The 25,346-nt window shown below is 37.3% G+C and overlaps 1 protein-coding gene across 1 annotated transcript in view; it reads left to right on the forward strand.

The window, feature by feature from the left end:
• Positions 1-5,130: 5,130 nt before the first annotated feature.
• Positions 5,131-25,346, forward strand: part of Shc (SHC-adaptor protein) — a 141,414-nt gene continuing 121,198 nt past the window's right edge. The window contains exon 1 of the mRNA XM_081747789.1: positions 5,131-6,234. Coding sequence (XP_081603915.1) covers positions 6,138-6,234 — 97 coding nt within the window. The 5' untranslated portion in view covers positions 5,131-6,137. The remainder of the gene's footprint in view (positions 6,235-25,346) is intronic.

Here is a 25,346-nt window from a genome sequence, read left to right on the forward strand (position 1 = left end):
AATCAGGACTTCACTTAGGAACTAATATGTGCGCTATCCAAAAATACATGTTTCAGAATCCAGTGGTACTCACGCAATAATTTTTATAGAGGGAGTTTGGCTACGGGCATATACTTTGAAGCAGTTATCAATTACCTCTATAAAAATTGTTGCGAAAGTACAACAGGATTCTGAAACTTGGATATTTGGATAGATCACATAATAGTTCCTAAATAAAGTCGACCCGAGTACAGTAGGTCCATTGTTTTGAAGCTATGGACCTTTAAAGTTCATTTTTTTATGTTCTCGGCAGCCTACAATTCCGAAAGGAAGCATTTGTGCACCCAGGTTGGTCTGTACTTTTTGTCTTACCTTGGTGTTCCAAACGTCGGTGTAGTTTTGAAACACCCTGTATATATCATGTGATATCTGACATCAATTTTCGAGACTAGTTCTGTGATACGCCGACAGATGGAATCGCAGGCCTGTACTCACAGCCATAGGGATCTCTGATCTTCATAAGTCAGTTGCCACGTCTGCGATTTCATCATGAACAGCAAGTTAGAACAATAAGTGAACATGAAATTGTGTGTGAAACGGGGAAAATCCTCCACAGAGACTTGACATGATTCGGCAGGTGTACGGCGATGCTACAATAAAAAATTCAAGGCGTTTTGAGTGGCACGTGCGCTTCAATAGTGGAAGAAAGAACATCACTGGTTGACGACGAGTGATCAGGACGACCTTCAACGAGCTCAACTCCCCGAAAATAGCGAAACCGTTCGGCAACTTGTACATGAAGATCGTCGGAGAACAATGCAACATTGTTGCCATTGTCTGTGTATCATACGGAGCAGTGCAGGCAATCTCACGTGTGATTTGAACAAGCACTGTGTTGCTCCCAAGTTCATCTCCAGGTTGCTGACCCAGGAAAAGAAAGAACACCGCACGAGCTCCGTCAGCGTGCCGTGAATGACCGATCTTTCATATCGAGGACCATTATCGGTGGCGAAACTTGGGTATACGGGTACGATCGTGAGACAAAGCAACAGTTTTCACAGTGGAAGAGCCCATCATCTCCACGACCGAAAATGACGAGGCTGGTTCACAGTTCGACCAAGTGCATCTCATCGTCTTTTACGATATTTTCGGCATTGTATATCACGAATTTGTCCCTGGGGCTAGACCGTCAATAGCGAGTTCTACTTCCAGGTTTTAAGGCGTCTGACGGAGGACATTTGGCGAAAGCGATCGGACTTGTGACGCGCGAAAAACATGCTACATCACAACGAAAATGCACCCTATCACCGTATTCTCGTCTCACATGAGTTTCTCACCAAAAACAAGATAATCTCACTTCCGCGCCCACTCTACTCGCTAGATTTAGCTCCTGCGAACTTCACTATCTTTCCAAAGCTTAAAATCCAGCTCAAAGTTTTCCATTTGAACATCATTGCGGAGATCCAGTACGAATTGTAGACGGTGCTTGACACGATTCGAAAAGATTTCCAGGACACATTCCAACATTGGCAAAAATAGTGGGAGCGCTCTATTGCTGTACACGGTGACTATTTTGAAGGTAATAGTGTGTAAACGTAGATAAATAAAGTACTTTCTCGTAAACAGAATAAGTCTCGAAACTTTTTGATACCGCCTCATATATATAAACACGAAGTGCGCCTCGCTATCTCAGACATCAAAATGAGCATACATATTTTAAAAAATAAAAGTCAGAGACGTGAAATTAAGTGATTCAAGCTTTAGGACGAAAATTATGGTAAATTAAGAAAAAGTGCAATTTTCTGCAGGTACCTCCGTTTAAAAGTTCTTGTACCGTTCCTGTTTGAGCTGAGACCCATAGCTAAAATCGCTCTCTGCATGTAGCTGAACAAACTTTCTTCCAGAAAATCTTGTGCATGGGGAGAGAAAGAAATCAAACTATGTGGGGGCTTCATTGGAACATGTATTTGTAAAAGGTAGCGCAAGTTTGTCGAAAGTTCACTCCTCTTCAGGATAGAATCTTCAGGATAGAATCAGGATAGAATCTGATCATTAAAACTCCAACACTTTTCGCATATTTACTAGTTTCTTTGAACCATCACTTACGTTTGAGGCACACAAATTTTTATTCGTTTAATAGAAACACCAGAAACTTGTCAAATGTCTGGATTGACGCGGTCAGGCTACTACTGCAGTGCCTGACTATTGGTGGTGTTGTGTTAAGTACCATCTACTTGAGGAGCAATAGAACGGTATTTTGCAGTTAACTGAGCAGACGGGGATAATGTAAAATAGGCATCCTCTCCGATTTCCAGAGAGGGCAAATTGTTTGTGCTCGGTTATGTGATGCGAGCGTGACGAATGTAGCATTAAATGTGTTGGGTAGTCGCGAGTGACAATATCCAAGGTGATGATAGCCTGCAAAAATCATATCGGGTAAGAGAAACAGTAATCGGAAGAAAACGCAAAGTGACAGGTTCCGATGAGCATTAAAGCGGATTGTCACTCAGAGACGTTGTGCGACTGCGGTGCGAATGACATAGGAACTGTAGCAACACCTGCCACAGCCTGTGTCGATAATCACAGTCTGTCGTATGTTGCATGACATGGAGGTACGAAGACGGGTTTCACGGGGGAAACCGCTGATGAGGTTCCATAATGCTGTAGCACTACGCCAATGGTGCTGTGAACTTGTACCATGGATCACTGATGTCTGCAAACGTGCTATATGATCGGATGAGACCTTATTTCAAACCACGGGCAGTGTTTATATTTGGCGGACGCCCGAAATTTAATCGTTTTGAGCCGCAGTGTCTCCATGGCTCTGTGATGCTATGGGCCGCAATATCGTAGTTTTCGATGAATCGTATGCTGACGCGTACCGGTCACGTCACCGTTTGGGATTATGTCCCCATTTTAGGGAACAGTGTGCATCCTGTGGTCCAAATATTGTTTCTGGGCAATGACGCCATATTCCAGGATGATAATACGTCCATTCATACAGCTGGAGTTATTGTGACATGGTTTGAGAAACATAGGAATGAACACCTCCCCTGGCCTACCCAGTCTTCGGACCTGAACATTATTGAGAATCTATGATCTATGTTAGAGATACGAGTTCGGCACAGATTTCTGCGTCTATCCCCTTACGTAAATAACTGATACATTTTACGCAGAATGGTATAATATTCCACTACTACCGTTCATAACCTCTGTGATTCCATTTCATATCGCATCAGAGCTGTTCTGGGAGCGAAAGGTGGCCCAATGCAGTATTAATCTGAAAAGTTGATATTTTTTTTTTTAAATGTGTTTCAGTAAATTGATAAATATCTGTATATTACAATAGTCAGTATTTAACATAGGTAGGTTTAGTTATCATGATTTCGGTTTTGTATTGTGAATAAATTTTTATGACGAAGTTTTGACATTTTTGGCTATTTCGAACTTCTCTCAGAAAATCTAAGATAGCTATTATCTATCAGTATGTTCTAATTTCTACGTGTTACGTATTTGAAATTGTACAAATATATTGGTACTAGTTCGACATAGTTAACACTTGAAATTACTTCTCTCGTTTGTCCTTTGAATATGTAACTCTGTTAGTATCTCAGCTTGCGTTTATAATTGTCTTTAGACATATTTATAATAATAATATTGAACATAAACACAAGGAAGGTTTTGCCGTGTGGACTTTATGGTGGACAAACTCCGTGCTCGTGGGTTTTCTCGGGGTTCTCCCGTTTCCACCCACTTTCTTCAATCCACCATTTTCATTCATTTCTCATAATCATCGTCTCCTTTAGCCTAACCGGCATAACCGTGGGACGTAAAACTTACAAATTTCAATTTTATTTCACTTACAAAGAAGGTTTTGTTAATACATATTGTTTGTTTATCCGTATTGATGTAATGTAGCACATCTAACGATTTAGGAATACAATAGAACGGAATAAATGATTAGTTATATCAGAAAACTTCAGATTGAGTCGTATGTATGTTCAATAATGCATTGGCTTTGTAATTACATTACGCTTGATAATGTGTAGAAGAGAGGAGGAAAAATGAAATCTTTCAGTTTAATGTCCGACGATTATGCGCTATAGGCTAAGGGAGATGGGTGATCGAAGCAAGTAAATAATGATAGAAGAATTGGTGGAATGAAAGTGTGGAAGGAAAAGAATACTCCGAGAAAAACCACGGACACGATGTTGTTCACCACAAACTTGGCCGGAGATCGAACCAGGGACCCCATACACCAGAGATAAGCGCTCTAGTGATGTCAACCGGCTCGGTTCGGTTCAACTGAGCCAACATCTCGAGCCGGCTCGATTGGAATGAGCCATCAGCTCGGTTCGGCTCCACTCAGATGGACCATCGGTTCGAGCCGGCTCAGCTACGAATAGCCATCGGCTCGGTTCAGCTCAGCTCAGGTGAGCCATTGACTCGAGCCGTTTCGATTTGAATGTACCATCGGCTCGGTTCAGCTCAGCTGAGGTAAGTCATCGGCGCGAGCCAGCTCGGTTGGGTGAGCTGTTGGCTCGGCTTCCTTCTCAGTTCGGCTCGGTAGTGACAGCGCCGTTGACAACAGTAAAGCGCTCTCTACTACTGAGCCACCGTGTCCCCAAGAGAGAAGAAATAAAAAGGGATAATGAACTGTATACACTATAATATTAATAATAATTATTATTTGTTTCTTGAAGCTGGAGAAAAACAAAAGTTATGTTAGAGAGTCAGTTGTTTTTTATTTTTGTGCGTTATAGCGGTAATTAAACACCGGATGAAAAACTAGTAATCTGGTAATCTTAAGCAAAGTAATTCCACCCACAGTTCGAAATATATATATATATATATATATATATTATATATATATATATATAAAATAAGCAGAGCCTGTTTTTGCGATGTTAGCATTTATTCTAACAGAGACTGTCTCAACTGAGATTCGAATCCCAGAACAAAGGTATCGGAGGCAGTATCTGCTCGACACACAAAGCATGTTTTGTAGTATCATAATGTCGTGTGTGACTGCCATATTCAATACACTTTTTTAAAATACTATTCTTATGCGTAGTAGTTATGGAAGTCTTCTATATGTCAGTGTGTGGGAATGAGTGGGTGAGAAACTTTTCACGTCTTCCTGTACACTTAAATAAAAATAAAAAATAATAAAAAACTGTCGGCTTTGAATGTGGAATATTTGGGTTATTCTCACTCTGGGGGAATAGTACAACATGAAATGTGAATGAATGGGGAGATTTCGTGTGTTGTACTTATTGTCTGAAAGCTTATGCGCGTGTCGATTCATCGTTTTATTCCCTCCTCCCCTTTCTTTCCTCACATCTGGTCGAGTTACCACCTGGCAGTGCTTGCATTTCTGAATGCCCACGTACTTTATCTGTACTAGGCCTGGACCGGAAGATTGATTTTGATGAATTGTGCGTCAGTTATCGCGTTTGTGATCTGCGCAGCTCTCCACGTTCATTCATCCGCTCCGCAACTATTTTTGGTTTCTGAGTGGCGGGCGGATCGCGGGGTGAGAGCTGTGGCGGAAATGCGGAGGACGGAAACATCGCAGCTCCTGCTTGCTGCACGGCGTGCTTGCTTGTTTTTCTCGGACAGGAAATCCTCATCGCGAGAGTCGGGAAACAAACGATAGATCGCGTTTCCTGCCTCATAGGAGGAAGTAGGCAAGTAAGCGGGGACGAGAGAGTTTTTCGTTTGGTGACAGGATGTGTGCAGATTAGGAGGTGGAGTGCTCAGAGCGCCTGCATGGCCCGGACAGCGCCCACAGCTGTGGAAAACGCAGCGTTTCATCTTATTGGGGGATCCACATGGACCATTGATCTGTTTCTACACACCAAATTTAGGTTGTGGAGTGCACATTAATCTCAGTGGTGAATTTGTGAAATTGGAAGTGTACTGTGCCTAATTTAGTATTATAGTGACCCCCTTCCCCCGAAATAATACGATGACGGATCGATAATGTTCTTAATTGTGAACAAGTGAGTGTGTTTGTGTTTATGATTGTACTATCCTAAGTCGAGCTTCTTCAGAATGGAGGTGCTTTTTCACGTTCGGAGAAGATAATTGTTCAATTCTAAAAATAAAATAAAAGTCGCCTGATTTTTTGGAGACTACGTAATATTTATGCGGTCATGACATCTGAATTGGGGAAGATGTTAAAGTGTTTAAAAACAAGAACTTACCGATCTCTGCAAGAGGATAATTATTCTCCTGTTGGCGTCAGTTTAAGTAAGTTTCTCTTTTTATTTTCTGGTACTATATTGTAACCCACTGAGACAGTTCTGTGCATAACGCAAGTAATTTGTCGCATAATTAATAGTTGCCGAAGTGCATATCTAATTTCTTATGTAAAGAAGTAATATTTTTCAGCTAATTTTTAAGCCACAAGGAAGGAAAAAATGTACAGATTTTAATCTTATGAATAGTTTTTTGAAGTACTAGCCTATTCGTTGGATTTACACAACGAATAGTGTGTCATTCGAAGTAAAATAATGTTACTAGAAATACTTTTTTATCCCCCAGCTCCACATAAGTAAATAAATGTAAAAATTGCAGTATTTTTTTTACTGTAACTATTCTTATCTAATTGATTTCTTCTTTATGTGTTTTCTTTCCCCGTATTACAGAACTGAAATCAAACCATTTGAAAACTGCATATTATGACTCCCAATTTCGTACGTAGGCTTGCAAAAGAAGACAAGAATAATATATGTATTCGTCAGATGCAATCTTATACACGGTTATTGAGTGTCAGGAGAAATAAGTGTTCAGAACACAAAAGTAAACATTCTTCCGAATAAACACCGTGATAGCAGATGCAGGGGGCCATTACCTTTATTTCATATTATTTTTGTTACCGTTTGTATTCCCAGTTTCGTAGTAGTGGGAAGAGGAAAGCAAATATATTTATATCAAAGTTCGTCTGTAGGATTTAGACATTATAAGAAGGAGCTAATGAAATTAAATAAAATCCAGATTATCACCAAACTCTAATGGATGTTGATAGAAGTCGTAATGTGACAACCCATTCTCCCCAGCGAATCAATTCGACCATTCTGCTTTTAGTATATGCGCTATGACACTTAGAAACATAAATATTACGAATGTTCGTAGTAAAATCAACTTATGTATAAACCGTTTGCAGAGTTCACTAGTTCTTAGGATAATTATCAACAATTGCTTTCCAGCCTCTAGCGATGACAAGCATAAATTATATTGCGTGATGATGTCCTGTTTAGAGATACTTCCTTCTTACAAGTTGTCATCTGTATTTAAGTGTATAAAAGTATTTCACGAGTCACGTCATTGAGGTCTTAAACGCAATAGTTAAAAAAAAAAAAAAATGTTACTTTTAGGTTTCTTTCCTCTAGTCGGTATTGTTTTCGTACAAGTGCACATAAAAATAGTTGGAGGTAGAAGTAGAACGGCAAAAGTATAGTTTTAATTTGATTTTTAAATTTTTCATTGTGTCCATAGGAGTCTCACTTTTAGAACGGTAAGCTAGTCTTCTCCCTCTCTCTCTGTTATAAAATAACTAGCAGCGTTCACCCCGCTTCGCTGCGGTCACCCCGGAACGCAATAAACTTTGTTACTTAGATAATTTTTACTTTTTCGCTTTCAAATTGCAAGCGCCTGTCATTTATGTTAACCCGCCGAGTCACGTGGTCATGCGGGTTGCATATACATACGTTTATTTTTACCTATGATGAACTATGGAGACTTGAATGGTCCATTATCTCAAGACACTGGTAATTAAAAATTAAAGTGATATGATAAAAACCATCTAGGGTCCAAATCCTAACAACCCCCCAAAAATGAAAGAAATCGGTTCAGCCGTATTAGCGTGATGAGTTCACAAAGGATTTGTACGTTCTCTTTTATATATATAGATGGTAAAAACTGATTCTATACTATAGTTGGATTTTAATAGAAGAAACTGTTTGGAAGATGATTCACTATATGTTACGTTTATTTTTCAAACAACGGGGTATCAGTATTTGACTTGCTTTTTACGGTATGTTAGATCGTATATATAGAAATAGTGTAATAGCTAATACATCAGTGTCGGACTGGAGCTATCAGAGCTAGGCGGAGAAGGAAATTTGGGCGCTTCATGGACAAATTTATGTAAACATTTTGGCTTTTAAAATGACTTTTTAATTCGTTCACACCATTAAGCATACACAGTAACGATTAGGATGAAATACAGTAAATGTTGCATAGCACAGAATAATATTATAATTACAGCCAATAAAAATGTGAATGTAGGATAGATAAATTAGCAGTAGCCTACCTATTTCAACACAAACTGAACAGAAAAAAAAAAAATACCATTATGTAGAATTGTGACTATATTAAATTTCACAGCTTGAGTAATTGTTTAAGATCTCATTGAGTTTTCTGCTATTTGGCTTATAATATCATCGTAATCTATAGGAAAATTCTGGACATATTCAAAATTAAGGAACATTAAATTTTCCAGTAGACTTTATCCCAAAAGTGATCTCAGTTTTGATTTAATGATCTTCAACTTAGAAAATAAGCATTTACAAGTTACCCGGTTAGTTGGAAGAGCCATATCATATCTATACACACGATATAAATTGCTATAAGTACTTTCATTTAAAGTCAGCTCATACAGGAATGTAAAAGCACAGTGTCTGCAACCCTGGATTCAACTGATCCTGATCTTCCCTTTTGTTTTCACTCAATTCATCTTCATTTCCAAAATCAGTTGGGCACTAAACCATATCGAAGTCACTAGTAGGAAGTATCCTTCAGATTCTTGAATATCTTTGTAATGAGTCGCAGATTGTTTGAGTTCACGTGACAGGGTTTCTTTACACACGCGTCTATTTTCTGCTAATGTTTTCAGGGCTCCATCTGGTAATCCATTTTTCTTTATTTTTTCAAATCTCTTTGGGTCCAAGTCCAAACAGGCACAGTCTTTCAATAAATGTTCACTTGGAGTAAACCTCTCCTCAACACTTGTAAAAGCGGTATCACAGATTCTGTAGAGGGTTTCTACTTGGAACTTCTTCCACTTGGTTTCTTCTTGCAAAGACGAATCTTCTTCAAAGCCGTTTTCATGATTTTTTTTTTTTTTTACATCGAATACTTTTCGTTGCAAAATCAGCATCTACCCTGAGATGAAGATCATTTGAATCCCGTTCTCTGTTAAGATTTTCCAAAAATATTTTTACGCTTTCGTACAGGTGAGAAAATTTCTCTCTGAGTGACTTTAAAGTACTAGTGTTTGGACCATTTCCCATGACGTTAAGTAGCCTATCTTTGGAGGCAGTGGGTAATTCGAAGTTAGTGTTGTAAGCTCAAATAGCATTTTTTAAAGAGCTTCGTCATTAGAGTTTCGATTTTCAACCATTTGTCTCATAAACTTCTTGCTCTGGCTGCTTTGTTCTCTTTGCACCACGTGTGCACTCTATATAATTTTTCAAATTAGAATATGAATAAATATCGGGCTTTTGAGCCTTACCTTCAATATAAAATCCAAATATCCTATCGCTTTAGTTAGCAAAATTTTAAACGTTAAATTTACGTACTGTTTTCGTTCTTACAATGCAGATGATACACTGATCTAGTCAAAAGACCAAAATAAACAAAATTTCATAACTATTGAAAATTCAGCCAGACAGCATGTGAAGATGTCTTTTAGATATGTTAAACGCAATTTACGCATAATTTGAATATTAAAATTCTGAAGAAAATTTTATAAAAAAAAATTCATTTTTACCTAAACATCTACATATGACTACTAAACTCAATTTACATTAATAAATAACACTGTAAACAATAACACACAATATTCTTGCCTTACTTAACGTCTACTTTCCTGCTTGAGAACACGTACACGCCGCTTGCGTTGAGTCTCGACTCTAACACTATAACATTACACACTGTCAAATAACGCAACGAGAGAATGAGCCATAGCAGTCAAAAGCCATTTGTGTAATAATAAATTAGACCGAATTCTTACTTATCATCTAGGATATCTGGCAGTGCTGGCCTCCACGAAGAGGAGAGCAGGGCGCCTTGACAGCTTATAGCCTTTAAATAAGCTACGCAAACATGCAATAACTCTGTTATATGATATTTATTATAAAGATGATAATGGAAATTTTAACTAAAATTGTCTTGATTTCAATACAACTAAGCCTATTTTATTGTGACAAAGGGGCGCCATAAGAGGGTGGGCGCAGGCGTAACTCTCCGCCTCGCCACCCTGGCCAGTCCGACACTGTAATACATGGGGCGAAATCCTAGGGTGGGGGATTCTTCCCACTTAATACTTTGGAAGAAAATTCCCCCCTTCACTAATAACTACTGGGGTGAGTAAAGTGACACTATTGTCAGAAGTTTACAAATTAGTTACTATAATTTATGTTATAGACATGTATTTGACACACAATCATAGTCATACGTCTTGCAAATAAAATCAGAAAAATTAATACACTGCTGAACAAGACTGCATTTATTTAATATAAAAAAACACGTTAGACGTGACGTTTCGATCTTCTAGCTAAGATCCGGAGCAGACGTACACTGAGTGATACAAAAAAACTCAGTGTATGTCTCATGAGGATCTTGGCTAGAAGATCGAAATGTCACGTGTAATGTGTTTTTTATATTAAGTAAGTGCAGTCTTTTTCAGCAGTGTGTTTATTTTTCTAACATGTATTTCATATGTAATTAGTGGGCGAACTAGAACTAACTAGTGGGGTTAGCGTTTTTCTTAATTTGACATATTACAGTATTTCAATTGTGTGAACTCTATGTGGAAACATTCCAATTCGAAGTAACTTCTTTTTTACGCCCCTTCCTTCCCTTCAACTTCGACTGTGATTTCGTATCCTGGGCTGATATGAATTTCGTTCAAGTTCACATCAAATCATACCTACTTTCAGGTATAAAATTAGTAACAGCAATGTTAGTAAAATGTATGTATCAATTGTTTCCAATACTTTTCAACGATACGATCTTTGTTGTATTATCTCTAGATACAGGTAAATTGGGTTGAGTTGAGTTGAGTTTAACGTCTCTTTCAGCAGCGGGGCTATATGAAACGGGACCTACTGATTAACGTGGGATCCGAACCACATGAGCTCTCGCCGGAAATCAAACCCGGGTCTCCCATGCCAAAGCTTGTACGCTATCGCTTAGCCACGGAGGACCTATTGTACAGATAATTGATAGACCTGTTTCGTGAGGATATTGATGCAAAAGGATGAGTAAGATTCTAAAACAGAAATTGGCAATTGTTAGTTAATTGGACGATTATACTTTATATTTTTGTCATGAGACACAGACAGGTCTGCTGCAGAACATATTAATAAATAGAATAAGTAAGTAATCGCACGGCAAATAGCATTTGAAAGGAAGGCAGAATGTTCTTCATTATGATTTGTCTCATCAATTTATCTAGACTTCTAATCGATTTCTAAGATCGAGAGATCCCAGATTCGGAAACCTTTCATTATCCAATGCAGTTTGTTTCAAAACAGTTTTGATATTGTGAAATTGTAGTAATTGTTCTTAGTGTACGTATTCTTTCATTTAGAAGAATTTCTTTGCTGATAAATGTTCATAAAAATAATTTAAAAATAAAGATAACTATTTTCATTGGGGTATTAATACTCAAATAATTGATACCAACGTAATTGGTATCTAATGTCGGGAAATGGGGAGCCAGTATGTGGTTACGTTGCTACATCTTAATAGTTTAAATCCTTGTGCAAATTACTATTGCAGCATTTGTTATACTCAAACATATACTATAAACACAAATGGCTGACAAACCTTCCAATGTAAGGTATGGTGTTGAAAGATACATTATTATTGAAGCATTACTATATTGCTAGGTAGAAGACTGCAAGTATGTATTTTTGAAAAATAATTTTTATTTCTTTATATGTTCTTCCTTCTCATATTAGTCTCTGGCATAACTATAATGGGATGAAATGAATGAAGATATTTTTTTTTAGGAGTTTCATTTATGGAAAACTCTTCTTGCGTGCTTACTGTATGTGTGTGCTCGTTTGGTGCACATAAAATCTCAAGAACTGCGTAATAGGCCATCAGTTTTGACCAATATGTAGAGGATCAAAAGTTGGAGACGATCCATCCATTTGATCCCAAGGTATGGACAATAAAAAACTGGTTCTCCATGTATTCCTATGGGAGTAAGCATGAGTATCCTTGCTTGATAGACTACCCGCAATATTGTTGAGATTAGCGGAATAGTATAATGCTCAGGAATAGTATAATGTCTTCGGCAAATCGAAATATTAAAAAAAAAAAAAAAAACTTTTCAAATATTAATTCATTCTAAAATATACTTAATTTAATTTGAGGTAAAATGCTAGGCTTTTGGTAAAATTTAGCTGGAACACTAGTGTTTTAGTGTGGGGAGAAATGCAAAAATTCAGACTTCAGTTTTCACGTTATGTACACTGTGACAAACCAAACTCCTTCACGTGGTGTACATTGTGACACTGCTATTTGTTAGTCGTATGTCAGACTAATTGCCTTCTGTTACAAGCAGAAATGCCCTCACTTCGCACAATAAGAGATTAGATAACGGAAATTATTTTAAAAAATATGTCTGGTCCTACAAACTCGCTAATTCAAAACCGAATTTACGGAAGTTCCAAATACTCCCCAGTTTAATGGGAATGAGTGTAAGGCATTAGCTCCAGCGTAAGACATTTATCCTATTAGATAAAAGTCATTGTAGCAAAATTGTGATCCTCTTTTCCCGAATTGGCCATTAAGTAGTTTTCTAGAGGCCTTTCTGTGAATCATTTTCTCGTAACCTGAAACCGTGTATAAAATCTTTCATAAAAATCATTGGACAGAAGTAGTTAAATCGTTCGATTTCCACTGCGGTTAATATTTTTGCGTCTGTTATGTGTCGTATTCAATCTGTACAAGTGTATAGCATATTCACCTGCTCTTGAGGCAATTCTCTACCCCAAAACCAAATTTCATTATGTTTGGCACTAGCAACGCCATCCTGCTTCCTGCTCTCTGCACCAACTATATTTAATTTATATAATTGTTAGATTCATATTTTCTTAATACTGTTATATGGCTAAATTTAATGAGGTTTTGTCCGGGGTTTCCAGAACTCATGTAAGTGACGTTATTTCGCGCCTTTCCTCCCACTGTTCCTAATATTGGATTCATGCAAATGAGTATGGTATTCCCTTTTAAAAACAGAAGTTTTTGATTCTGTCGATTCAAATAAAACGTATTGTCAGTAAGTTTCCTCCATATCTTTTCTTCGACTGTTCTTCAAGAATTCGTACAAGTGAATAAAATATTTATATTATGATGAGTATTGAAGAAAATTTCCCTATACCCAATTTCGTGCCTGTATTTCAGCGGTTCAAAGAAACAGGTAATAATTCAGGGGTGCCCACAAGGGGGGGCTATGACGCAAAGTGCGTCATTGAAATATTTGGGGGGGGGGGTAAAATGTGTATAAATATGTTTGAGGGAGTGTAAAAATTAATCGAAAAGAAAATTTTTTTCATGGAAGAACACCTACGGGTAGACAATTGGGGGGGGGGGTGCGTCATAGACATAAGGGGGCACCCCCGCCTCCCCTTCGAACTGAATTTGGAAATAATTTCATAATCTTGAAATCGTGCCTCAGGGAATGTCCTGTTATCATACCAGATTTATTCAACTCAGGAATTATTATTTCCATAATAGTATAAGTAGTATGTAATTTTTAAAAAAAAATATGTATTTTTTTTTTACCGGGAAGATTGAATTTTGAAATATTAAATATGATATCTATTTCGAAAAAGTCATTGCGATTCACAAAGTAAATGAACACTTTTTTTTTTTAATTGCGACATACGAATATATTTATAGTTCCTTTTTCTTCTCACTGAGTTTACAAAATTGAATTAGTGCGAATCTAGAACGTATTCGTGTTCTGGCCATCATAATATCCCGTGTAGCAAATTTGCTCTCTTTACATCGAGGGGTTCAAAAGTTATGTTTGGGAAGTCAGACTTTGGTGAGAGACTTCTTTCCGAACTCTTGTGGGTTGAATGTTGGAAAGTCCTTTCTAAATGAGCACACCTTTCCACATTGTATCTCATTTAGTCTGCGGGTTCCAAAGATAGTGTCCAGTCAGTCAGTCAGTGGTATTTTGTTTTTAGATATTAATACAGTATGTTTCAAGACATTGATTTAGCGTAAGATGGTCCTCGTGCAGTTTTAAAGGTTCTACGTTTAAATATTTCTACAAGACAGGAGTTGAAACCTTGTCATGAAACTTGTGTCTCATCTCGTGAGCAGCCGAGCTATGCTCAATATACAGTTTGCATCTTAAAGTGATAGGTCATTGAAATAGAGAATTCGAAGAATAATCTGTAAAATTAACTTTGGATCTTTCTGAGGTACAATTGTAACCCCTTCTTTTGAATAGTAATGATTACCCATAGCAAGGCAGAGAGTGGCGCCATGTTTTTAATACAGTGTCAAACGTACTATATAGATTGTGGTGTGCAGTTGCTGAGATCTTTGAATTTGCTGGAAAGACGAGAAGAAACTGGGTTTATTTAATTTTGATGTGATTGGAGTTTAGGGTCCCTTTTTAGCACAAGAGTATATGAGACGAGGGCATATAGTTTTAAGTGGAGTCCGAACCACTGTAATCATTCGAATGTGAATTCTCTCCTAGAGGGAATCGAACCTGGAGTCCCGGGCACCAGAGGCTTGCGCTAGCAGCTAGACCAACAGGGAGGGCTGGGCATATTTAGTGTGTATATTTACTTTAAAATACAGACCCGGACGGATTTAATCCCAAATTCGTCTTGGGGGCTCATTCCTCCCTATAAAATAAAAATATAGAAGAACTTAAACAACAAATAAACTTAAATTTTAATAAGAATGTTCATTAAGAAGAATGTATTTGTTTCACTAGTAAATTTGTGACTGGATATCCCACAGGCAATATTTTTGCTCCTCTTTCATTCTCCCACTCTTATTTAGTCATATTGAATTCGTGCAAGTAAGTAACATTTGTGTTTTGGGTACCAAAAGGTCTCCAGATACCAAAGTCGTGCTTTTGCTTCTAGTAGAGCAAAAGAGACGCAATAATAAAAGTTTCTCATTGCCTCCTTTCCTGTGTGTGTGTGTGTTTTTAATACTACCACAGCAATGACATCTTCGTACCAAATATTATTGATCTTTAGAGTTGTTTTTGTGTAACAGCATTTTATAAGCTTATAGGTATCATCCCATGCTTTCCACATTTCATCAGGCATATTCATGCAAGTGGATATCATATTCGTATTATCCTTATCAAGTCTAAATTATTTAATGTCCTGGGGTTCAAGTGAAACATGCAGTCATAGTAAAATTTCACTCCTCTTTTCCTTAGGGGCTAAATTTGCAAACAAGATTCGATAATTTACACCGAATTGTAATATATCATATGTTTTAAAATTATGGCTAGCCAAAAAGTAGTTTTTTACGTAATGATGCAAAACGGTCAATTTATAAACCGACTTTTTAATTTACATAATATTTCAGCAGTGTCTTCGGATGTCTTATGGTCAATATTTTGCATCGTCACACCGCTGCCGCGTTATCCGTACCGATTAGACATTCGTATTCTTTGAAGCAAATTTTATGTCATAAACCCTGTATTCAACAGTTATGACCTGCAAGTGAAAAAAAAAAAAAAAAAAAACCGCACTAGTGTCATCTATATTGAATTCAGTGAGATCTATATTGGTGAACCTCCGAAACAGTAGCGTACTTAGGAATTTATTTCGGGATGGGTCCAAACTCAATATGAGGCTATTTTATATAAAAAAAAATTCTAAAAGTGCCCGTGAAATTAGGCTAAATTTACACAAAAGTCGAATTTTTTTTTTTTGGGGGGGGGGAAGGTCCGGACTCCCAGGACCCATCCTCTGCGTACGTCCCTGCTCCGAAAGCTCAAAAATGCTGAATTTCGTGTTATGTCTGACGGTTCAAAACTTAATGCTTAGGATAAAAAAGTACTACGTTCTTTGTGGGTACTTAGGAGTTAAGAAAAGTGTTGGCAAAAATCATGCTTTTAATTTTTTTTTGTTTTTGTTTAAATATATTTGCTTTATTTATTTAGATTCATATGAATGGAAATAAGTTAGTTTGCCCTTTACGTCTTTATGGAACAACGAGGTTGAAAAGGATGGAGTCTAGTGTTTAAATTGGGTTGCCAGATCTTACGTTTTCCCGTAGGTTTTACATATTTCTGACACGTTTTGCGTTATATGTTTTTATTTTCCCCGTAAAACGATTTCTCTCTTTTTTTAAATAAATAAAAATAATCACAGTTCTGAACATTTTAAAAATATTTTAATACAATTGTTAGTGAGATTTTTTCAAATTAAAGGAACTATGGAACTGTTTCTCACAAACTATTATAGCGCAACAACGATGAACGTAGCATTCAAAAAGAAAATATTTTGGTTTTAGCATCTGAGTCTTCGTTTGTCAGCATCGTTTCGATCATACGCATTTTCGACCGATTTGGCAATTCTTCCACCTACTTTCTCTGCAGCAAAATAGCATTTCTATCGAGTTTATCAACAAGTGAGTCTCAAGTTCAAATTAGTTTACCTTTCTTCCCCCTTTTCCTGGAAATAAACAAAACTTTTGATTCATTTTCTTTCTTTGGAACAGCATATTTCCAGTTTAAATCAGGCAAAAATTGTTTTAACCCCCCTTTTTTTTTTTTGGTTCCTTTTATATTTGTGGTCGGAGCGAGGTGAGCCGTTGTGACTTCATAAGGTTCGGTGGGTAGTTTTCAGTAAGAATCACAAGTAAGAATAGTACTCTAAGAAAACATTCATGGAGATTATACTGTTCTATCAGTTTCCCCCCCTTTTTTTTTTTACTCAAATTAAATTCATTTTCACACAATATTCTGCATTTAGCTCCTTTATAGTTTTTCGTTTTTGTATCATGCGTAAATATTTATAGTTTCCTTTTATGTTTATTTATCTTCTAACGGGTAAGTTCAAGAGTGAAAGGGTGTGCATTTACCTCCAAAAGAATGGGTTTGGTTTCAGTAGACACAGTTTCTGTCAGTATTTCCAAACTACATATTTACTTCTAATTATTCTACTGTAAAGATATTTTCTAAAACTTTTAATTTTGTATTTTACCCCACTATCATAGCACATAATTCAATTAAAGTAGTCATGAAGCACTAAATTATGATTTTTATTTGAAGTTAAACTTTCAGTTATGTAATCTGGCCTAAAAAATATTAACTTGGTCCGAGAAATAGCTTTGTCGGACCGCTACTTTCGAAGCTACACCCCCTAAACGCTAAAACCCAAGATGGCGTCAGTTTTTCAAAATAACTACTTTTTCCCAAAATGGATGCTTTGAAAGCAGAGCCAATGTAGGACAAGTAGCTGTTATAAATAACAATTTTCAATGTGTTTTTTGCAAAATGAAGCAAAAACGAAGTTCCTATCTTGAAATGCGGAGTAGATATAACGTTTTAAAGTTTAAGGGATGAATTCGGTCGGCGGCCATATTGATTGCGTCATATCTCGGTTTCCTTAAGCTGGATTTTTTTTTGGGGGGGACTTTGAGTGAGTTGATCAGGATAATATTCCGAACATCACCAATTTTCAGCTTGTTTATCAAAATGTCCGGGTGGGGTCATATTTTTGTCTAATTTTCCTGGTCTAGAGGTGCTTCAAACAGAGGGGGAGAAATATTGGAGAAGTTAGTTACATCTAATGGAGACTACTTTAAAAGAGACTGAAAGAATTTTGTAAAATACTTAACTTTTTTTTAAAGAACAAAAGTCCGATTTATTTTGTCCTCCTCATATATTAATGCATAAGTGCCTAGGAGACAAGAATTCAGGGTATCAGTAAGTGTATTTATTTAAAAGAAAAAAATCTTTCTTCACACAAACTGTCCCACCTCTTGGACAACCCTACACATAAAGGTATTGTAGAATATATATTGCTAGAAGTAGAAATTTGAAGCTTTTCCCAAAATTGCGCGATTTACAATCATATTGATAGTAATATTTCAGAAAGATAATCATTGATATAGAGAAAGCAACAAGGCTTTTCAGTAGAGATGCAAAGGTTCGGGAAAAAAAACCTTTAAAAAAGTTTCCAGAGCATTTTTGCCTGGGATTTTTTTTTTAACATTTCAATTTGAGTGAAAAAAACAGTATGTTTACTTTTCTTTTCGCATTATAATAGAACAGACATTTAATAATTGCATTCTGAAGAGAAAAAAGAATCATGAGAAGTCCAATCATTAAGAATAATCAGTCACTTGATGGGAAAGTAAAGGGAAATCTGTGGGCACAATGGGCATTCTAGTTCGGGAGAGAGATTTATAGAGTTATTAGAGTAATAGTTTATGATAAAAATGTTTTAATGGGAATTTAATAATGTTAACAATTACTGTTCTGAAAATGTAGTAGGCAGAATTGTCATTTAGAACTTATGTATAAATTAAACTTTAGTTAGTAATGTTTTTGGAGCTAATGGCATTTTTATGACTGAAATTACGGAGAACAAATTTATCTATCTATATACTGTACATAGCATTTATTGAGGCTGTTAAAATTTGAGCGCAAGAAGGTTAAGATGCTATCCCCACGATTTTTTTAAATACTTGACACTGTATAACTTTAAAGAAAGATTATATTCTGTAAATAGTGTACTTTTACTATCGTTAACTTATATCGTACATAACGTGGCCGTTTATGGCTTTAATTCTGTAAATTGAACTTACATTAAATTGTAATAGAATACGTAAGCCTCACAGTAAAGTATTTCTTGAACGGAGAACAAGATGAAGCAAAATTCCATGTTACCTGTTTCTTGGTTTATGATGCTTTTTTTTTTTTTTTTTTTTTTTTTGTCTGCCAGTAAAACAGATATCAACATGTATATGGGGTAGATAAAAAATCTAAAAACACTTCATACAGGACACGTAAGTTTGGCCCTCCACTGTACAACATGTGCTGCGGTTGCCGATCGTTTTTTGTTTTCAATGTGTCATGTGGACCTTCCTCTTCCGTCAGCAGTAACCAGTTCACCTGTGAGTGTCGTGGTGTGAAAGCGGTGCGGTAAAATGGGGGACCTGACAGACTTCCAAAGAGGCTGGATCGTTGGTGCCCGTCTGGTTGGAGCTTCAGTGACAACAGTGGCGAACATTGTAGGGGTATCGAAAGGCACTGTGTCCAGTCACGAGGGCATACACAATTCATGGGCAAACGACGTCTGCAAAGCACAATAGTGGTCGAAAGACAATCCTGTCAGATATGGATCGGAGGGCATTAAAACGGATTGTAGCAGGTAAAAAGAAGACCACTGCAATGAAAATTACGTCCGAACTCAATTCCGGCGTACAGAACCCGGTTTCATCGGAAACAGTGCGACAGGAACTTCATAAAATGAAAATTCATGGCAGGGCCGCTATCGCCAAACCCCTGGTCACAGCAGTAAATGCGAAGAGGCGTATCCAATGGTGCAAGGACCACAAGGCGTGGACTCATGAGCAGTGAAAACACGTAATGTGGTCCGATGAATCGACCTTCACCTTGTTTCCAACAACCGGTCGTGTTTACGTATGGAGAACACCGTCGCAGGCCTATGATACAGACTGTCTGCTCCCAACTGTAAAGCATGGGGGTGGGTCTGTTACAGGATGGGCAGTGATATCGTGGTTTTCTGCAGGTCCTATCATAGCCCTGCATGGAATGATGAATGCTAAAGCGTATGAGGTCATTTTTGGGGACCAGGTTCTACCCATGGCCCAAATATTGTTCCCTGATGGTGATGATGGCATCTACCAAGATGATTTGGCACCCTGTCACGCTGCAAAAACGGTGAAATCATGGTTTGAGGAGCATGACCAGGAGCTATCACACCTCCCCTGGGTTCCACAATCACCAGATCTGAACATCATTGAGCCATTGTGGTCTGAGTTAGAAAGGCGTATTCGGTGTCATTACCCTCCACCAACATCACTTAAGGAACTGGAGCATGTTTTGGAGGAACAATGGTACAAAATTCTACACACCACGATTCAGGAGCTGGTCCATTCCATGTCGGATCCAAGCTGTTTTTGACGCAAAAGGAGGCCCCACACCATACTAGGTATGATTTTCACACTTTTGCAAACGTTTTGGATTTCTTTGTCCAACCCCTGTATATCTAGGGACCTTGTAAGGTGTGGTTAGGTAACCAATATAACCGCTCTGGTAAGTTGGGTTGCAAAAGTTCGAGAATCAATAAAGATAGCCAGCCGTGAACTGAACATAGAACTCTCTGTATGTATGAATGTTGTAAAGACATTGTTTTAATTGTAGAATTCAGTGCATGAAAGCAAAAACGATAGTTAGATAAGAAAAATCATAAAAAAGTAAAAAAAAAAAAACTAAATTTGTGTTCTCAAGAAAAGCCGGCTTTTTGTGGGAAAAACTCCCTTCCCCCCAAAAAATCCGACTTTTCATCCGTGCCCCTCAAAAAACTGCCTTTCAGCATTTCTGCTTTTAAGTATACAATGTATTAGAGCATTATAATTTACTTTTACGAAAGTACTGCTTATCCATTATGAGTACGATTCTTAAGTAATACTAGTTGATCTGTTTTAAAAAAACAAAGGATGTGTGTTTTATGATGTAATATCTTCACGGTTGTATAAATCCTTCAAATACAGATAGTTCGGCAGACGTGTGATCTTTCCCAGTAGAAGTTATATGGTTTCTCTGAGTAAGTTCATATCCCACAGCCTCGTTGCTAAAAGGGACTCTAAACTCAATTCCTTTCTTCTGCTGCCCTTATTCACTTTTACTTTTTTTTAATGACAATTTTAAGGACATTTAAATGACAATTTCCGCATACAACTAGACCTTTTATTTATACTTTCGAGCGACGAAAGAGAAGAAAGTATGATGACCGTTAAAAAAATCGAATTCGATATTCAACGGCTTTACGTTTCATAATCCATAGATAACAAAAAAGTGATTTTTTCAGCTGTTCGTCCTGATGTACACTCGTCTCGAGTCCATACTGTCCAATGTATCAAGGTTAACTTTTAAGGTTTTTATGTGATTATCCAAGTTCTTTTAAAATTCATTTTACCCCTAAAATTAAGGGTATATTACTAAAGGGTGAAATTAAAAAAGGGCTATTTTCTTAAAAAAAAAAAAAAAACCGTTTCGAATGATTTTACGTAAATTCATAAATTATTTTAGTTAATAAGTCATTTCTCTGGAATAACATAGTAGTGGTTGTAGTAGTAGTAGTTTACTTTGGGGTGAGTTTTTTCAAACGATTTTCTCAAACAACGACTCGGGTAAGTTTGCTCATTTAGAAATCAATATTTCATTATTAACCTGAGAATGTGACACAACTCGTTTGTCTTGAAAAATATATCAGGGATAGTTTTTTTTTTTGGGGGGGGTTGTTTTTGTCAGACGATTTTCTGAAAAGGACTCAGTCGATTTGGTTTACATTTCACAAATATTTCATTAATAACCTTACAATGAGGTATAGCTTATTTGTCCTGAAAAATTTACAGGCGTAGTTTATTCTTGAGGGCAAGTTTTTTTTGACTATTTTGTCAGGCATTCAGGCTATTTTGTTCATTTTTTTAAAATAATGAAATTGCATAAATTATTTCCGGCAGAATATCCGCAAGGGAAGTTTACTCTTAGGGAGTGAGATTGTTTTCTTGACAGTTGGTGAAGTACATCTCATGCGATTCTGTTGATATTTTATAAAGAGATATTTCATTAATATCTCTTAACATATGGAATAAATCATTTCTTATGAAAAAGAAAAATACAAGGAGTAGCTTACTTTGAGGAGAGGAGGTGAGTTTTCTGTGGGAGAAGTTTCCCGAAAATGCCTTATTCGGAAATCTCGTTCATATTTTACTAAAAATGTTTTATTAATAACTGCAGCACATGATTTGGTTTAAGAAGTTAGAGTGAGAAAATTTAGTCTGTTGGCCCGACCTTTTATTAGTTTATTTTTAGACTCGAAATGTGGCAGTTAGGCATTTTAAATCCTTGAAACAACTAACTGGTTCTAACAATTCAGGTTACATACGGACTGTATTTCTTTATAATTATCGCTAAATGATAAGAATAGGAATTAACTATTATTAGTATGATATTAGATTATCTACGGTCAATTAACAATAAATATCTGTATTGACGTGATCTGTTTAATATTCCTAATATGAAGTAGTCAGTTGAATGAAGTGGTTGCTGGTAGCTGGAATATCTTCTGCAGAGTAGTGTATTGTGGTAGTTCAATTTGACCACTTAAACGTGCTAGTATATTGCCCTAAATCTTAGAACGGGGGAAGATGTCACGTGCTTGAGGAAGGAACGTCATATTTAATGGAGCAATAGTGACGTATCCAATAAAATAGCAATAAATTGTTTAAAGAGCTGCGCTTTTGAGTTTATGGGGAAAAGCTGAGGGAAGTAAGATATTTATCATTTTTGTAAAGCTATTTTCAGAATAGCTTAGCGAATAAAGAAGTTTTCGGATGAAGTGCTACAGTTGATTAGCTTAAGGAGATATAGCCTTGAAAGTTGTTTAGGAGACGCGGAACATCGCAGGCGGAGAAAGAAACACTTCGTGTCCAAATGTTGCTACACTGTGGTTAAATGTAGTCAAAGAAACTAAGTTCAATGTTAAAGTGTTAACTCGAATATAATATTGATTGGTTAAAAATAAATAAGATGTATCAATTATTTTTAAGAGGGGGCACTATTCCCCGTTGATAGGATTCACTTTTAGTATGTCTCTTGAGTTCGAACACAGACCTACACGAGTTTGTGGTTGACAACGTCGTATCCACTTGGTTTTTCGAGGTTCAATCGTTTCCGCTCTTCCATACGCCACTGATTTCATTTTACGTAGGCTTGAGACCAAAGAACTACATGGAGATTTCCACTGGTTCCTGTAGAGTTTTGCATTAAGAATACGGTACTAAAAAAATTCAGTCACATTAGGTTTTCGTGCAAATCTAGGTTGTAGATCTTCGGCAACTGCCATTGAACAAACAATTGTGTGAGCTATTCTCTATTACCGGTAGTGAGGCCGCGTTCACCTCTAGTGCATGGGGTCCTTGGTTCGATCAGCTCGCGCCATGTGCGTGGGTTTTCTCGAGGTTTTCCCGTTTCCTCCCATTCTTCATTCCACCATTTCATTAATTTCTAATCATCACTGCTCTCTTTATCCAAGCCGGTATTAAATTCTTATACATTCTTGTAATCAACAATGAATTCTGCAATATTGATAAGGAGTTCAAAATAATGGAAAATATAGGACAGTGAGGAGGCATGGGATGAGGAAGTACGAATACAGGAGGGAAGGGGAATTTGGAGTACTGTTGGATGCTTAAGCGGAGAACTGCAAATGTCGGAAACTGAAAGAAAAGTAGAAGTATGAAAGATGGGGAGATTTCACAGATCATCCGAGTGACTACTGAACATTTATCAATCACAAACGTGTCATAAATGGTAAAAACAATAGTACAGTAATGTTTTTTTTTTTTTTTTACATCAGCGTATTATATACTCACTTTTTTTTGCAAGTAAGCTGTACACCCAGCCACGAAAGTATCTCCCCTTCCCTAAGTGCTCTAATTCCATTACTTGGGGTCCAGGTAATTTGCAGTTGTGAGAACGCCTAGACAGATGCAACCAAACTTACACGTAACTTTTCTCGGCACTGACAGCAGTTGGTACCACTGAGTCAAGTCTGTATGAAAGTAAAATTGTGAGTAGATGACGTACGAAACATTTCTCCATTCTGAGACCAATCTCTCTGGTTCAGAGCGTTTTGTCCAATGAACATCATATGTTAATTTCAATATTGCTGTGTATGTAATGTATTTTTTCATTATATACTGTATATTCAAAGAAATAAAAGCACTGATCACATATAAATCAGAAAATGCTTGAAAGTAGCTGAAAATATCAAATCTAGAACAACTGCTGGAAATAAGTTTGTCAATCACTGTCTCCATTGGCAGACCTTCTCCAATTCTCCTCATTCCAACATCTTTTTCTTTCTGGAGGAGAGAAGATCTTGCTTGTCACACTGAATATGCATTGAAATTGAAACAGAAACACTTTCAGCCTGGCCGGGATTCGAACCCGGGTCCACCAAATAGAAGTTCAATGCACTAACCACTCACCTACCGCGCCATTTAAACTTCCACCCAAACTAATACCAAGGTAACAGATTCTGAGATTATATGACACGCCGTTGAGAAAAAAAAACATCTAGCAGCACACGGCAATTGACAAACCAACTCATCAGTCCTAGTCCACTGTATAGTACGTCACCTGAGCGAATTCGGGAAAACCATCAAAAGCTGCTCCATTGTGCCAAATGGGTTAATCCTAGCCAAGGCCCAGAGAACAGTTGATGTGTGCCGACAACTACTCCAAAATCCGCGTGATGTGCATTTCATACCACGGATTGTTACATACGACGAAAGATGAGTGATTTTCTTAACTCCGAATGTGCATAAAAAGTGGTTGAGCAAATAGCAATTTCCAGAACCGGTCATCAAACAGAGCCGTTTCGAACATAAAGTCCTGTTCTGTGTGATGGAACTACGGGGGGATAATTCACTTCGAGTTCGTTCCTAACGGTCGTACCATCAATGCCTATCCTTATTCCGTACTCGGTTTGGATTCCTAACGGTCGTACAAACGGTTTGAGTGGATGTATGCTTCAGTACACCAAAATATTCTGAATTGATGAAACGAAAGCGCACTAAGCTGTAACAGGATAATGCAAAACCACGCTCTGCTATATATATAAATCAGGAATTCGATGGCATCGAATGTTACACCCGACATATAGTTCTGACCTTGCCCCTGGATGGATTATCAATTGTTTTAGTTCAGGGCACACTTCGTGAAATCACGATACTTCACCAACCAACAGGAGGTGGAAACAGCAGTGACTAACTTCTTCGTCTCGAAGATCAAGACCTAGTATCGATGTAGAATCCAGTGCATAAACGACAGAGTGGGGAATGGTGGCTTACTCGGGCAGCATAGATGGCAACGGATCGTATTTAGTGATGAGTCTCGATTTTGCTTTATGACAGATGACCATCCCGTGCGTATGTGGCGTCGCCGCGGGGAGAAGTCACATCCAGGCAATATTGTGGAACGGCACACCGGCGTTTTTACGAGCATCAAGGTATGGGAAACCATCGCGTATGACTTTCGGTCACGTCTAATAGTAATTCGTGGAACTTGACGGTACAGTCATATGTGG

This window comes from Thermobia domestica, chromosome 2 (genome assembly GCF_964235325.1).
Source record: "Thermobia domestica chromosome 2, izTheDome1.hap1.1, whole genome shotgun sequence".
Taxonomy (NCBI): domain Eukaryota; kingdom Metazoa; phylum Arthropoda; class Insecta; order Zygentoma; family Lepismatidae; genus Thermobia; species Thermobia domestica.